This window comes from Thunnus maccoyii, chromosome 14, assembly GCF_910596095.1.
Source record: "Thunnus maccoyii chromosome 14, fThuMac1.1, whole genome shotgun sequence".
In the NCBI taxonomy this organism is placed as follows: Eukaryota; Metazoa; Chordata; class Actinopteri; order Scombriformes; family Scombridae; genus Thunnus; species Thunnus maccoyii.
Window position 1 is genome coordinate 10,528,854 of NC_056546.1, and position 16,349 is coordinate 10,545,202.

Consider the following 16,349-nt stretch of genomic DNA (forward strand, 5'->3'; position numbering starts at 1 on the left):
TTTAGCACATTACGGTGCTACAGCTGGGTGTCTTAAAAGGTGCTCTGTACAACATTAATAAGTTATAGCCGTATTGATATAGTAGTGTCACTGATATTACTGTTGTTTAAATGATGGGGCCGTTAAAGTCACATCACTGCCACCTGTTGCTCTTTGGAGAGACTGATGCCAAGCACTCTGGTAGAAATTAATGTTAGGTTAATGCTTCAGTTTCAGATAAGCTTGCTAGTTACTTCCAAAGACGTCCAAAACCTCCAAAATTGTCCTTTTCCAGAATTGCTATACATGAGCTAATCCATCTAGCCAGAAGTGGAGACATTTTAACTTTGTGAGGAAAGCACAAGTGTTACTAATACCATTAAAGATTCCCTCCAGACATGTTTTAAGATGTTTATAAAATACTCTGCCTTGAATAATTTATGTCTGATATGTTTTTTCCACAAAAAAGTTCTTGTCAAAATCCTTAGAAATGGCATCTCCTTTTTGCTCATTAAGAAAAACCCACTCTATGAATATGTAAATATTTTTCATTTCAGAAGTTTAACTGTTGGACACAAGATGTCTCCTGTCTCACTGTAAAGTCCATTCTCAGTGTGTGTGCACTGGAAGTTTCAATTTTCCATATCAAACTTAGTTGTAAGTTGAATATTGAATCACAATTGGCTCAATGAGCTCAGAGAAACTTTCCGCTTTCAGCAGATGAATGTGAAAACAACCTTATGGTGTCAAACTCTGCACATACATCATTCTACACAGTGAAGCTCAAACATCCAACTGTAGGAACAAGAAGAAAAACACATTTTTGAGTGGAAAGGGACTTTAATGAGCCAGCATGCACGATACCAGGATGCTGAAACCAAAGTAGCTAAATGGAATGCAGCCATCAGTAATTAATGCCATTTAGAGCTGATTAGTTGATTAATTGATAAGTTCACAGACAGAAAATAAATCTGAAATTATTTTGATAATGGACTAATTGTTTCAGAAATTTTTTAAGCAAAAATGCCAAATATTCTCTGGTTTCAGCTTCGCAAATGTTTGGATTTGCTGCTTGTCTTTGTCATATGTGTGAGTAAATTCAAAATATTGAGCTTTTGGTCTGCTGGTCAGACAACACCAGCAAATTGCGCCATTTTTCACAGCAGAAGAGATCAGTTGATTATGAAGATAATTGTTAGTTGCAACCGTAATGTAATTAATTACACCTGTGCTTTTCCTATTGTGAAATGTCAAAATAGCTGCCGTGAGAAAGACCTATTTGTGTTGTCACTGGAATAAACCTGGAACTTCCCTCTAGAAAGGAAGTGAGGAACTGTTTGTTTACCAGAAATGGTTTTGTGAGTTCCTGCACCTAGATGAGGTTTAGATTCTGGTCCATTCAGCAGCACTAGAATGAACTATAGGATTCATTACAGTGTGAAAACTTATGGCATCACCAATCCAGTTCTCTCTGCAGTTTGGGTGATGAGTAAGTCTTTTGCCTGTGGCTCTCTCTCTAATTTATAAGTTAAACTGTCATGGGGTACAGAAATAATATACTGTGTGTGTTTATATTGTTTTCAGAGCGCGCCAACCAGAGCATCCAGCAGCTGAGTAGTGCTCTGGAGCAGCTGAACCCTGATGGAGAAGAGGTGGAGGAAGTCAGAGGCAGTGATGGCAGCCTCTTCACTGCCATGGCTGAAGAGGACACGGCTGCATGGAGCCAAAAGACACAGAGCGAAGCAGGTGACATTTAGTAGGCTGTGTCCGAAATCACTCCCTCATTCACTCATTCACTACTCGCTGTGTAATAGACACTCAGCAGTTTACTCTATAGTGAGCAATAAATTGAGATTTTAGACACTTACTAATCATCATCATTTTGCATCATCACTGACAGGTGTAGAGTCACAAGACTGTAATTTTTGCATCTATAAAATGTGGTACATTACATTAGTATTTAGTACTTTTTTCAATTTTATTGTGGATATTTTAGAGCACTATATATATAGTGGATACTCTGCGGTTAGTTGTGGCACGATTGTCTGACTGGAGATTTTCCTGCTCATAATCTTGTTGTCAGACAGTCCACAAAGTTAAAATAAAATGCTTTTGGTTGTGTGTGTGTGTGTGTCTGTTTCGGTGTCTGTTGTAGTCAACCAGCTGAAGAGCCTTCTGCTGAAGCAGTGCAGAGAAATGCCCGCTCCTCTCTCTCCTCCAAAGAAACACACTCCATCCAAGGTAGAGTGTGCAGCTTTGCATGGCTCAACATTTAAATATGTCAGGCCTAGGGAAAGCCTATTACAGAAATATTTGTCAGGCTAGGATACATTCTCCATAGCTCAATGTGGTGAATGTGGTGCCTTATTTCTGATTTTCACACTTCTTTTCAGAGAGTGCAGCAAGAGGGAAAGTCCAGTTTGCCTGGCATTCAGGATTTGGTCCCAATGATTCACAACCAGTCAGAGTACATCCAACATCTGGAAGCTGAGGTCAAATTCTGCAAGGTATGCACCGTAATGTTTGTGTTTTTATATTTGCAGACATTTTTACTAGTGTGCTTATTTAGTTGAGTTTTGATTCATTTATCTGCGTGCATGACTTCAGGAGGAGCTGCAGGGGATGAAACAGCGTGTCAGAGTGGTCGTGGTGGAGAATGAGAAGCTGCATTCACAACTCAAATCAAAAGTGGATGAATCTCTGAAGGATTACACATTTCAAAACTCTACGGTAATGTGTGTGAAAATCATGTGTATGATTTCTGTTCTTGTGATATATGATGTGAAATATATGTTCATTTTTACTGCCATCTATATAAGGGTGCATACATTGTAATATATCAAATAAATTATAAAATACTTTGGTTTCCTCTGTCCTTGACATTACTCTGCAAAAAATCAGAAGATATCAGCTATCTTCAGGAGATTCCAAATGTGAAGTCATTACATCCAGCATGGCTTGCACAGTGATTACCATCATCTTGAGAAAAGTACTCATCCTCTTAAAACTGTTCATCCTGTCCTGCTGTTACTCAGGTGAATGAAGGTATCTCAGCCAGCAACCACATAGCCTCCAATACAGGACACCGAGAGCTGCAGAGAGCAGAACTCACAGCATGGAAAAATGAGCTGGTAGGGAAGATTAATCCGTTCTCTCCTGTCCTCTAGTTACTGCTTAGTTCTCATCCTCCCATCTCAATCCCACGTTATTCTCAGCAGTCATGAAATTTCTGCAATATCATAGATTTGTGTGCTTTGTATTCAAGACGAGAGTAGTTGGGATAATTCTCTGAGGAAGCCTGAAAATATCAAAGCCTTTGAAGAATATGAATATATTGAATTTCAGTTGTCAGTTGTATAAACTGAAAAACAACCAGTAAACCAGAATGTCCTACAGATTACTAGTGCAGTGTACAGTTGTTCATCAAAATCATAACCCCATCCCATCCTGTTTAATCCCATACATAGATTCAACGTTGTGTTTCAAAGATACAAACATTTTGCTCTGAAATCATTTGTGTTCATCAGGAACAATTGAGAGTGATCCACCAGGCCCAGATTGAAAGCTTGGAGGCTCAGGTCATCTCTCTCAGGTCAGTGTACTGGTCTAGCTGTGAAGCCAGTGTAGCCAGTAACTATAGCTTTTTCTTATCTTTGTTATTTCTTAAACAATAAAAGACCAATACTCATCTCCTTTCCTGCCCCCTTTCTATCTCTGTTTCCATCATCAGGAAGGATCTGTCAGTCAGTCAGAAGGAGTGTGAGGAGGTGAAGGTTCGTCTGAGACACAGGGAGAAACAGGCTGCGGATGCACTGAGGGCGGATGGAGCGCCCCGTGTGGCAGGATTGTGTCTTCAGTGTGCACAGCACGAAGCGGTCTTGGCTGGGACTCACACAAATCTGCATGTCCAGGCTATTGACAGGCTTACCAAGTCAGTGGGGAAACACACAGACACATTCATACTTTGCAGTTTTTTGTTTGTCTTAACTATGTGATGGTTTTTATGCCTGTCCATCCTTAAAGGGAACGTGATGAGTTGCTGGTGGCTCTACGTGCTGTGCGGGCTAGTCAGCAGGAGGCGCAACATCGGGAGTGGTCAGCCTGTCTTCAGGTCAAACAGGCTGTGGAGATGGCTGAAGAAGCAAATCTTCACAAAGCTAGGGTTAGAGAAACATAAACACAACCACCAAACCTTTCCAAATGTGCTGTGTGTTTGCTTTAACATCCTTTTTTTATTTGTGAAGGTCATTCACTCAGCTAAGAGATTCCTCCTAAGTTGCTGTTTGTATGCATGCAGGTGGAGGTGCAGTGTGAGCAGTTCTCAAGGGAGCTGGCTCGACAGAGAGAACAGCTAGAACGACAAGCCCAGGCCTTGCAGGAGAGACTGGCTGAGGCCAGAGAGGAGGGCCGGACTGAGGCCCGCAAACAGAAAGAGGAGCTGGCACATACAGTAAATCTCACTTATTAACTTTTTGTGTTTATAGAGAACTCATTGGTTGATCTATAGTTTTGTTTAAAGGTATGTACTGCATGTAGTTCTTATCCCAGTTCCGGTTGCTTTGAAATACTTAAATATTAACGAACAAACGGAAAAGCACCATTCATACCTCTATGGTGTTTAACAACCACAAGGGGAACTATTTAAATTGTTTAGCAAAATTATGAACTCAAATTATTAATATTCTTATTTGTGAGGATGTTTTTCTTGTTTTGTTTTCAATGAAATCACAAAGGAAAAATTGTGTGTTTGTATCAGGTGTCCAGCCTCTCTCAGCGTGTAGCTGAGTTGGAAGGGCAGCTAGACAGAGCTCACAGAGACAAGAGCTCACTGACCAATCAGCTGGAAGACACTCTTCACAGACTTACCAGTCAGGAACAAGACAATACCAAGGTACACTGTGTGCAGTGTGGAAGAACACCTTATGTCAACATGTATTGTTACTTGACTGGTGCTTACATCGATCATAGTTTGCACTTAGGAGTTTGAATCTGCATGATTAAAGACAACTGGAGACTCTTTTAGCTTTGGGAGGTCAAACTTAAAAAGATAGTTGTAACTTTGAAGGAACAGAGGTAGAGAGCACACAGATGCAGTCTGTACTGTCTACTTGTAATGCTCCTGTAAATCCACTGGATGGCAGCAAAGGTTTATCTATTTCAGTATTTATTTTCTGGCTGTTGTTGGAAGGGTATATTCAATGTGAGTACATAAATAAATTAAGGGTCAGTTCAATAAGCAAGCTTCATTTGAAGAAGCTTAGATAAGGTTTTGATAATTCTTGTATTGTAAAATTACAGGAGTATATGTACAGTTCTCATTCACGCGAATGTGAGGGTGTGTCCAAACTTTCGATTGGTACTGTACATGTAAACTGTAGCAAAGCAGCAACAGAATTGTCTAGTGGGCTGCAGATTTGGCTTAAATTGGAAGACTTTAGTTCAAGCATTGAACATCAACAAATATTCGCCCTGCTAAAATGTCTTGAAGACACTGAATTCATATCAACCCAGTTTCTGTTTGGTAGTGGTACTGGATGAGGGCAGATGAGAACTATTTTCAGTGTCACATTTTTACATAATTACAATTGTATATTTTGATAGATTATTCTAATAGATATTATAACCAACAAATGAAAACGATAAAAATGATAGTAGCCCATAGTGTAGCAAATTTAAACATGAATGACATAGTATTAGTGAACTTATAAAGAGTAGATTGTGATTTTTTTTTTAGCAAAATAGGTCAGTATTACAACATATTTAGATCAGTGAGCTTTAGCCTGGAAATAAATGCAGATGGTTGGATGACTATTGAAACGTAGAACCTTTTAAGATAAGGGTAAGATGATGAAAAGAAAATCAGAAAAAACAGTAAATGAAGAAGCAACGGACATTAAGTAATATTTGTTAAGGGCTGGCAGTTTTTAATCAGTCTTTGTCATCTGTAGGTGTGTGTGGATCTGCGATATAAGCTCAGCCAGGCCCAACTAAAGAAAGAGGAGGCAGAGAGAGAGCTCCGAGAGCTCAACTCCAAGACCAAGAGGCAGATGGAAAAGGCTTCACAGGTACGTTTGCATTCAACCCATTGATTAGTTTAGATTTATTAGATTAGTTAATTAATTTTTAAGTCAGCCAATGATCGGTTAGTTGGGTCAGTAATTTGTAAGCATTTACCATTTTTTGAGGAGGCTGTATCGAGGTAAGAAGTAAAATCAACAGCTCCTCAAATATTTATTTTCAAATCATGTCGAAACACAACAAAGATTTTTTTTATTGGAATGCCTCATAAAAAATATGAATTTCTCTGATATTTTATGATACTGTAAACAAGACAATTTTACTGTTTTTTAAGCAATTAATTTTTAATTTTAGATGATTAAACCTAAAATGATTTCCATGTCGTGCTCAACCTTTACATGAGGTTGTAGTCAGCCTTAAACGTCGTGTTTGTCTGAGGGCATAAGGTGGGTTGTTGTGAAAGATTTCCTCACCTCCTCTTCCCTCTCTCCTTCCATCTCTGCGGGACAGGAAGTGGAAAGGCTGAGCTCAGAGCTGGTTGGCTGTCGGCAGCATCTGGAGGCGGTCCAAAAGGACGGGAGCCAATGGCAGGCCGAAGCCCTGAGCCTAGCAGAACAGCTGGCAAATGCCCAGCGCCAACTGCACCTCACCAGGTAGTACCTAATCCTATTATACATGCCACCACACTCACACTCACACACACACACATATACATATACACACAGCGCTCCCCTCTGCCCAGCTCCTGCCCAGCTCGGCCCAGTCCAGTCCAGTTCAGACCAGCACACCAACTGTACCGCACCAGGTAACAGCTAATCCTATTATACAACCCACACACACATAAACACACATGCGCACCGCTGTGCCATGGTCCCAGTACCAACTGGACCTCACCAGGTCACCTCTAATCCTGTTAAGCATGCCACAACATAATGCAACACACACACTTATATACAAACACACACACACACACACACAAACACACACTGCCCGCTCTGTGCCACCAGGCCAGTGCCCAGCCCAGCAACAGCTCCAGCAGAGCCAAAATGGCGCCTGAGCCTTTCTTCTGTCCCTGGCGCACGCACACACACACACAGAGAACAGTGCGGCTGATGGTCACTGGACAGCCTGGCCTAAGTGCCACCTGCCAGTGCCCTGCACCCGTTCTCACAACAGGCGCTACCGGCCCCCCCTCCCTCTTACCTCTATCTTCTATCTTCTCTCATCATATCTATTTCTGCATCTTTCTATCCCATTTTTTCCTGCCCTCCTGTATCACTCCCTCAGTTAAATTTTTTTTATCGTTCATACCTCCAGCTGTCCTGGTGTCCTTAGCTCTTCTTCCTTGACATCTTCTATCCTTGAAGCAATTTCTTTTCTTTTCTTTATTCTTTTCTCCCGTTGATTTTTTTTTTTTCCTTTCCTTTCCTCCTGCATTCCTCCCTTCTCCTTTCCTTCCCTCTGTCTATCCTGTTATCCGCTGGCTGCTGTTCCCTTCCACACCATCCACTGCCAGGGCCATGCCAGCCCATGCCAGCCGCCCAGGGCACTCTCTCACCCCCGCTGCCCACAGCCGAGGTGTCTGAGATGGGCACAGATGTGGCGGTGGTGCCCTGTGGCGCTGGAGGCTGCGGGATGCAAGTTTGTGTAATCTGTGTGAGTGCGTGTGTGTGTGTGTGTGTGTGTGTGTGTGCGCCTGTATATTTGTGTTTGTATCTGTCAGCCTGGCTGTGTGTGTATGTGTGTGTGTGTCTGTCCACTGCTGCTCTCGGCTCTGATCTGTGTTTAAGTGTGTTTGTCTGTCAGCTGGCCAGCGCTAACACACTGGCCGCATGGCGGGCTGTCTTGTGTTTAAGGGATGAAGCAGGAAGTGTGTGTGTGTGTGTGTGTGTGTGTGTGTGTGTGTGTGTGCGTGTGTGTTTGTGTGTGTGTGTATTTTGCAGCCAGCTGTGGAGAATGACATGCATATTAATGTGGCAACATGATGACTTTGACCTGTACTAGAGGAGCTACTGGACAAAACCATTTCACTGCCATGTGTGCGGGTGTATGTGCATGACAGAGTTTATAGTTTTATCTGTCCGCAGATGCATACTAGATGTTTGACAGCTGTTGACTTGGCTGAACATGTAGCCATTCAAATTCAATTTTGGTCATTAGCAGTGAAAGCCACTTCTGATACTGATTTAATATAGATATCTTTTATTTTTTCTTCAGTAGTACATGAGAAGCATGTCCATATTCAGTATCACAATAAAAAAAATGGCTTGACAGAAACATTGCTGTTGAACAAACCAACATAAGAGTTCACAGTGTGTGGAGACTATTCTGTATTTTAAAAAAAATGGAGGTGGGGATTATTCTCTTTCAAGCCTTTATTAGATGGCAACAGAGATGACAGAAAACAAGGGGAGAGAGAGACAAGGGAAGTGAACCAAACTACGGAAGCTGCAGTTATGTGGTATGTGTCCTGACCAGTAGGCTACTGGGGCACGCCAGGGACTTTTTATTTTGAACCACTTCATCTTCTACGCAGCTGTCTGTGTACAGGTGCACAAAGATCACTTCTGCATAGTAAATATCACAAAATCACATGTAGCATTGAGTGCTAGAGCTTTTAAAAAGCAGGGCTGTCATCAAGTAATTCACAGAAAACACAGTATAGAGTATAGATAATAAGTCATTAAAATGATCAATCAATATAGTGATATTTGAAAGCAAAAGCCGTCAATGAAGCTAAATAGCAGGGATGGAACAGCTTATAAAGACTGCATGTTTGTGTCTGTGTGAGAGCCCCAAATGTTGTCACAAGGTAGAATGATTACAAAAATAGCTTTACTTTTTTAAGGACTTAAAACTTAACTTCACTTTTTTAAGGAGCTCATGTTGATTAAAGCTTAAATTGGATTTAAGATTAGATAAATAGATGCTTTATTGTCATTGCATGTTAAACACAATGAAACCTGCTTTGGTGGCAATCCACTCACTTAACAGCATAAATATATAAAATATATACAGTATATAATACACAGTATATAATAATAATAATAATAATAATAATAATAATAATAATAATAAGGTTAAGCATGTAGTGTTGAGAGTTGAGATTAGGATTAGGGGTTATGAAAGACATTTTACCAAACAATGCTGGTCATCCCAAACTGTATGTATATTTGATCATGTTCTGCTATGACTTAAAGTGCAAAACATTGGTAATAAGTAATTATGACCTACTGTGTACGTATCAATAATCATCCACTTGATTCTAGCAGTTGGTTAATTGTTTCTTTGCATTTAGTATCGTCTAACGAAATAGACTGGTCCAGCTGGTCAGGCTACCAGTCTTCAGGCAGTGGTCTGCTAGGAAAAAACTAATTTGTACTATAAGTCAACTGATCATGTCTGAAGGCAAAACTAACTCCAGCCTGCTGTCATAAGGAAGGGTGATACGTGACAGTTGTTCAGAACATATTCAAAGCTTAAGAGGGAAAGTTCAAACCTGGCTTATTTTCTCACAGTCCACCTCAACAGTCGCCACGTTAAGTCACCGTGCTTGTTGGATTGTCAGTTTTGGAAAGTTACACAAATTGTTGGACTCTGGAAAGGTGTGGGCAGAGCGGGTTTTAGATGCTGTCGGACTATCCGACAAGCACTTTGGTTGAAGTGTACTGACGCCTTCAAATACATAAAATACATAAAATTTAAAATTACTTTTTTATGTCGCTTAGCAGTATGAATGCTGAAACAAGGAAGGTCTACTGAGGGCACACAGAGAAGATTTCAGTTTCTATTCTCAATGTTCAGCAGGTTATTGTGCCCAAACTTGGTGTTTTTAAAAATGGAGTTATATAGTTGAGATATGTGCAGATGAACGAGGGCATTTAGCAAAGCAGGGTAGCCGGAAGCTTTTGGAGCAGTGTAGAAAGCAAGCATCAAACACAGATACACGGTCACACACACACATCCACATGTCACATACACACACCTGCTGAAATTTGGTCAGAGCTTGGTTTGTTTTTTTCCCCTTTTTTCCCCTCATTTCTCTATTGTTTTTTTCTCATGCCTTTCCAAACTAAACAAATAAACCTCAAGCGATTGTCCCTCCCTCCACCCCCCGTACCTTTGTCTCTTTCTGTCCATCTGCGGGCCTTCTGGGGTTATACAGAACGACATGCAGTTCATTCGTAGTCGTGCTTCCGTTTGCCCTCTCTTGTTCACTACAGAGCCATGCATGAGTCTTTGTAGCTGTGGTGGGCTGGTTTGTGTAACTGTGTTTGCTGTATGTGTGTTCTTTGAGAGTTAGAGTGTGAGATTCACAGTAGTGAGGCTGAGAGGCATTTGTATGACCAGCCTTCGAAGGCAGCTCTTTGATTCTATCTGTGCAACTTGCTCGCTCCCCTCTTTCATTCTGTCCTCCTCTCGTGGCCCAAATGATCACAGCCCGCCTTCAAACGGGGGACATGAAGCACAGACAGCCTCTGTTTGATTTCCGATAGCCCTACCTTCCTTTCTGACTAACACACACACACATATTTGTTTGTACAACTGCACGCTTGCAAATGTGCACACTGAAACGCACGTCATTCGTATAACCGCATGCCTGTACACACAGACGCAATCACACACACACACCCTCACTCACACACAGATGCATGCACGTATCCGGGGGTCCCATGGCGGCTGGTGCGCTGCGCTGCGCTCCAGGATTGGATCATCAGCCAGCTGTGAGTTGGACAGCCCAGGATCTGTCCTAATCCCCGTCACTCTGTTCACATCGCCTCACATACACACACACACGCTCCAGTCCCAGCCCCAGCCCAGCAGAGGGCTTTACTAAGTTTGTTTTGTTTGTTTGTTCCTGTCTTTCTTCACTTTTTCTTTTCTTTCCTTGTCTCCAACCGGCCCTCTCGCTTCCCGTGTTGTGATCACAGATCCCAAAGGCCACAGTAAAAACTGCCCAGCATAACTTCTGTTTCAACACATGCCAGATAACCATGAATGGGTAGATGTGTGTTTGCATGCGTTAGTGTACCCGTGGTTAGCTGAGACCTGTGTGCATGCTTTGTGTTTTGGACGAGTGGAAAGTCTGCAAGGCCCCAAATCTTCCAGTTTTGTTATCCCCATGAAATCAAGCATCCATGTTCATGAGGGTGCTTGCTTAGAGCTGTCGATGGACCTGGAGCTGAAAATACTTCAGTGAATAAGTTAACTTTCTCACCTAGAACTTGTCTAACTTGTGGATTCTTGGGACAGGAAATATCTGAACATGACCGTTCATATAATCTGATCTGTGGCTGTATGACATGGACACTTAGTTGAAGAAAGTAGTAGAGCTTTCAGATAAAACTTCCGGGTAGTGAATCAGATCAGGAGGCGTGGAGGCTGCTGGACCCAGTGCAACGAAACTTGCAGTGAGGGTCAACTGTGAATGGCTGCTATAGGTTTCTGACAGCAAAGTCTCCAACTCCTACATCTGGAAAAGGTTTCCTGCATCATGATGTTTGGGGACATTGGATTTAATAAGGCCACAGTCAAAGCCTTGATTGCAGAGGCAGCTGGTTTGAGTTGTGACCAGAAGGTCATGGGTGCCTGCAGTGGCTGCACCACAAGAACTTGCGGGTGGACATTGAAGGAATTAATGTAGAGCTGGTTAACCCAAAGTGAAGAACTTGGCAGGCGATTGGGATGTCTTACACAGGAATTTATTGAAGCTCGATTGAGGAGAACAGAGTTACAGTACAAGTGAAAACACTTTGCAATGCCGCTCAATTCTGCCGTCTACTTCCAGACAAGAGTATTTAAACCCTTCACTAAATCCTTACTCTTACTACCTCCAAATATGGTTATTCCTCACACATCTATGCCTTTATTGGTTATTGAACTATAACGTAAACAAGACAATATGCTGATTAAAGTTAACTGAAGTCACGTAGTCTGTACACTTGCTATCCATTCTACAAGGAGATCAGCCTGACTGTCTGCACAAAGCACAGCATATCTCCACCTGACCTTGGTTACCATGGGATACAGCCAGCCTTATCGAGACAGCTGCTTACCCCTGCCAACCTCAGTAGACAGAGAGATAAACCACTCTGAAAGAGACAGTTCATGACCTACTGCTCCCTGTGAGCTGAAGGAGGCCTTTTGGGCTTGAAGCTTCTGTGACCTTTAGAGTAAAATCTTTGTTGTGGGAGGAGTATGGAGAGGCAGTTGGGAATGACTCTCAAAGAGTGTGTAGCAAACTATGAGATGACTCAGGAAAAAGAACCAGGGCTTTCCCCGGACTACTTTCATCAAGGGGGGAACTTCTAACCTTGACTTAAGATGTCGGCCTTGGGACACTGAGGAACTTCTAAACCTGAGACAGCATGAAGAGCTGAGTAGAACTGCTGCTCCTTTCAATTGAAAGAAGTGAAGTGTTTCAGGCATGTAATCAAGATGCCTCCTGGATGTTTATGGGTGTATTCTGGGTGCATCCAATGGGATGAAGACACTCCAGAAAGTCCAGAACTTGGAGGGATTATATGTCCAACCTATGCCACAGTGACCTAAGTGGCAGCAAATGGAATGGATATCGACTAGGGCTGAAATTAATGCTTATTTTCATGATCGATTAATCTGCTGATTATTTTCTTTATTAATCATTTAATGGTTTGTTCTCTGACATGTTAAAAAGAAATGTGAAAAAATGCTATTCACAATATCTTAGAGCCTATGGTGATGCCTTCAGTTTGATTGTTTTGTTTCACCAACAGTCCAGAACCAAAAAATATTCAAATGACTGTTTTTATATGTCGAAGAAAAACAGCAAATCCTCACATTTAAGAAACTGGGGACAGAGAATGTTGAATTAATTTTTTCTGTCAAATGAATAATCAACAAATGTTGCAGCTCTAATATATACAAAACTCTGTAATACATGAGAAAAGACCAATTGGAGCAAGGTGGACAAAGGCTGGTTATACTAGAAAGGGTTTGGAGCTGCTCAGATATTAAAGTTGTAAGTTGAAATCTTTTTGACTGGATGTTTGTAGTACCAGCACTTGTGCTTTCACTGTAGTGCCATTTCATAGCTTTCTAAAACGCTTTTCTTGTAAATGAGGTGTCAGAAGATAGAAACATGCACACCAAGACAATACAAGATGAGGCCATCACTTATATTAATAGTTATATTAATAGTGTGAGAACAGTGGGTGAAACAGACAGGCAGGAGAGCAGGTAGACAGAGAGTTTTAAGGCCACAATCTCCTTTCTGTGACCCTGAAATCAGAAGATGGATGCTGAGACTGAGAGGCGGAGAGATATTCAGACAAAGCTCCAGACCAACCGCTGAGACTCTTATATACAAAGTTCCCCAAACTCTATTAAACATGTCACGCTGCTGCTCTCTCTCTGTACCTCTACCTAGTTGTCTTTTTTTTTTTCCCCCCTCTCCCCTCAGTTGTACATCGTGATAGCAAGGTCTGGAAAGGCGGTGAACAGAACTGCGTGTGTGTGTGTGAGGGCGGAGAAGTGTAAATGAGGAAGGTGAGGCAGCAGATGCCGCGTCCCGCCAGAGGCTCGCTTTGAGCAGCGAGTGAAATCTGGGCGCGACAAAACTGCTGCAAACCAACTCGGCGGGAGGCCCTTGTCCAATCACGGCCCGGAATAAAAGGGCCGGGGCGCCACGCGGGCTGCAGACGCTCAGGAGAGGTGGGGGCCATAATGAACCTTCAAATGCTGCCAGCGAGCGCACACACACTTGAGCACAGCATCTTTCTTTCTACCTGGCAATAGCAATGCCTAAGCACCGTCACCACACACACACACACACACACACACACACACACACACACAACCTCTACAGCAACTGCGTGTGTGACTTTTTGTATGTGCGGTTGAACACATGCTCGAAGAATCCTCGCTTCATGATGTGTGTTGACTCATATTTGTGAGCGTGCAATTACACGAGTCTGCGTGCATGCCTTTGTGCGAACGTTAAGTGTTGATACCTTTGGGCTACACCTGTGTCTGTGAAGTTTGATGTGTGTGTCTGTGTGTGACAGCAGCGGGGCAGTGCCAGGTATAAGGCTTGCTGTGTGCTTTTGTGTGTCTGCGTGTGTGTTTGTGTGTGCTTGTCTGGTCGGCAGCCATGTTGTTGGGTAGCAGATGGCACCATGGTTGGCAGGGGAGGGGCTGCTTAGCACAACTAATCAGACAGTTACGGATAGGGCAGCTGGGAGGGCCGTCGGCCAGCCGTGTGTGTGTGTGTGCGTATGTGTGTGTGTGTGTGTGTGTACCACAGAGTGCCATGATGTTGACAGTGGTGGGCCCGTTGGCCTGGTGACGAGACCTTGCCACGTTCTTCTCTCCTCGCTGTCGGAGTGCCCTCTCTGCCATCCTGCCTTCTCACCTCTCTCGTACTTGCACTCTCGCCGTCTCTCTCGCTCAATCTGTTGAGACCGACTTGGTCCTTAATCGTTCTTTCAGTTTCTTTGACTTTCCATCTTCTTTTGTCTTTTCTGTCACACCGTCTTACTCTCTGCTGCATCTTTCTTTCTCTGGTCTTTAATTGTGAGTTTATCTAGTTGATGTGACTAATTAAAACAGAATGTGTATTTCTGTCAAGCTGGGTACTAACTAATGCATATGGAAACCAGTGGAAACATTTTAATACAGTTTAGTAAAAAGCAGTACACAACATTTAAAAATGTTCTTGAGCAGGAACGTTTCTCCTTTCAAAATAAAGCCTCCGACTTTAGCTGCAACCCTTGATCTAAACAAATGTTTCCTCTCATTGTTGTTTCTATCCTCCTGCTTATGATTCTTGTCTTTCACTATCACTTTCACCTTGTCTTAGTGTTACCAGTGTTACATCAAATACACTACGCATCTAAGACATCTTGACAGCCAGGTCTAGATCTAAGCTGGTTGTCAGCTGATTTCTTGTAGCTCGTGCATCTGCGTAGCTTCTCCAATTCACCTTCGGCACTAAGCTTTGTATGCAACATGAGTGCTTTTTACCAAGTCGAACGTGATCTCTGAAAAAGACCAAAATTCAAGATTGTCTTTTTTAAATTATTAATTATTTCAGTTTGAGTGCTTGGATTACATTTGATATTGATTTTATACAACTAGAATATTGAAACAGTTATGGATATAAATTTAAATCCATTTCAAGACTAATACAAGGATGGATAGTTTCATCTGGGAAACAGTTGCTAATACGACAAACACACCCAACAAATGGCTTTCTTCCTTGTTCCTCTGTACTTCTTACTCTTACTTTTACTTCTGCATTATTCTTCTTCTACCATTTGCTAATACAGGTATCTCTCAGAGGATAAATGATACAATGGGAACCTGTAAAGCAAGCTTAGCTAACTCTGGTATTGCATGAACTACTGGAGACATCATGAAGTGAAACATGTAGATTCATATGTAGAAACATAAATACAGCAGTGGAAAATCACACTACAAGTACTAGGGTTATTAAGCAGAGCTGTAATCTGTCTATCCTGTGGGGCTGGGAATGGATAGAATAGACAGATCGCTGACTGGGAGACCTCAGGCAAGATGGAGGCAAATCTGTCGGCTACAACTGTTGCCACCCCAGCCAAGTGTGCCCTGGGACACTGGCCTACATACACACTACTGCTGGAGGACAGAGAACGAAAGGGAGAGCACCAGCCCTGTGCCATCCATCCACCATCCATTCTTCACCTCATTCCATGCTCCTCTTTTCTTGCCCGTCCTCTCTTACACTGCATACACGAGGCCACCGCTTAACCTATATATATCTGATGGTTTATAGAGTATCTTGAAATGCCCTGAAAATGTTTAGAAGTACCTGAGTAATTTAGGAGGCGTTTCCTGAAAGGGTTTATTAGGAGTTCAGCGGTAGTTGTCGACATTTTAGAGGATGTACTGCTTTTTGCCGTGTTGCGGCCGTGGTGTGCATCGATCTTGTGCACGCTGAATGAATTTGTGTAGTTGTGTGTGTCATCTGGTCAACTTTGTGCCTTCACATGCCCCCGCTGTGAGGATGGCACCATCAGTGACTACACTGTGCCCACTGCCCAGTAGACAGAGCTTTCATCCAACATGACAGAACCTCTCTCTGCTCCTCATTTCCCCTCCTTTCTCTCTTTTACCTCTGTCACTCTTTTACCTGATTGATCTATCCTTTTATCTTTTTCATCCTCTTAATTTTTTATCCTTCATATAGCTGCCCTTTGTTCTCTCTCTTTTTTTTTTTTTTCTCCTACTGTCAATTCATCTCTTTTTCTCTGCTGCCCTTTGTGGGCACAGCAGTGCCAAACGGTGCCTCGTGGGTAGCAGGGCAGCGCCCCCATCGGCAGATTGTATCAGGA

General features: G+C 42.4%; 1 protein-coding gene across 3 annotated transcripts in view; it reads left to right on the forward strand.

Annotated features, from left to right (window-relative positions):
* Positions 1–16,349, forward strand: part of sdccag8 (SHH signaling and ciliogenesis regulator sdccag8) — a 47,061-nt gene that overhangs the window by 279 nt on the left and 30,433 nt on the right. For all 3 annotated transcript variants that reach the window (XM_042434272.1, XM_042434273.1, XM_042434271.1), the window contains exons 2-13: positions 1,564–1,725; positions 2,135–2,220; positions 2,373–2,486; positions 2,587–2,709; positions 3,015–3,110; positions 3,507–3,571; positions 3,710–3,910; positions 4,003–4,141; positions 4,277–4,429; positions 4,736–4,870; positions 5,928–6,044; positions 6,508–6,650. In XM_042434272.1, the coding sequence (XP_042290206.1) occupies positions 1,564–1,725; positions 2,135–2,220; positions 2,373–2,486; positions 2,587–2,709; positions 3,015–3,110; positions 3,507–3,571; positions 3,710–3,910; positions 4,003–4,141; positions 4,277–4,429; positions 4,736–4,870; positions 5,928–6,044; positions 6,508–6,650 (1,534 nt within the window). The remainder of the gene's footprint in view (positions 1–1,563; positions 1,726–2,134; positions 2,221–2,372; positions 2,487–2,586; positions 2,710–3,014; positions 3,111–3,506; positions 3,572–3,709; positions 3,911–4,002; positions 4,142–4,276; positions 4,430–4,735; positions 4,871–5,927; positions 6,045–6,507; positions 6,651–16,349) is intronic.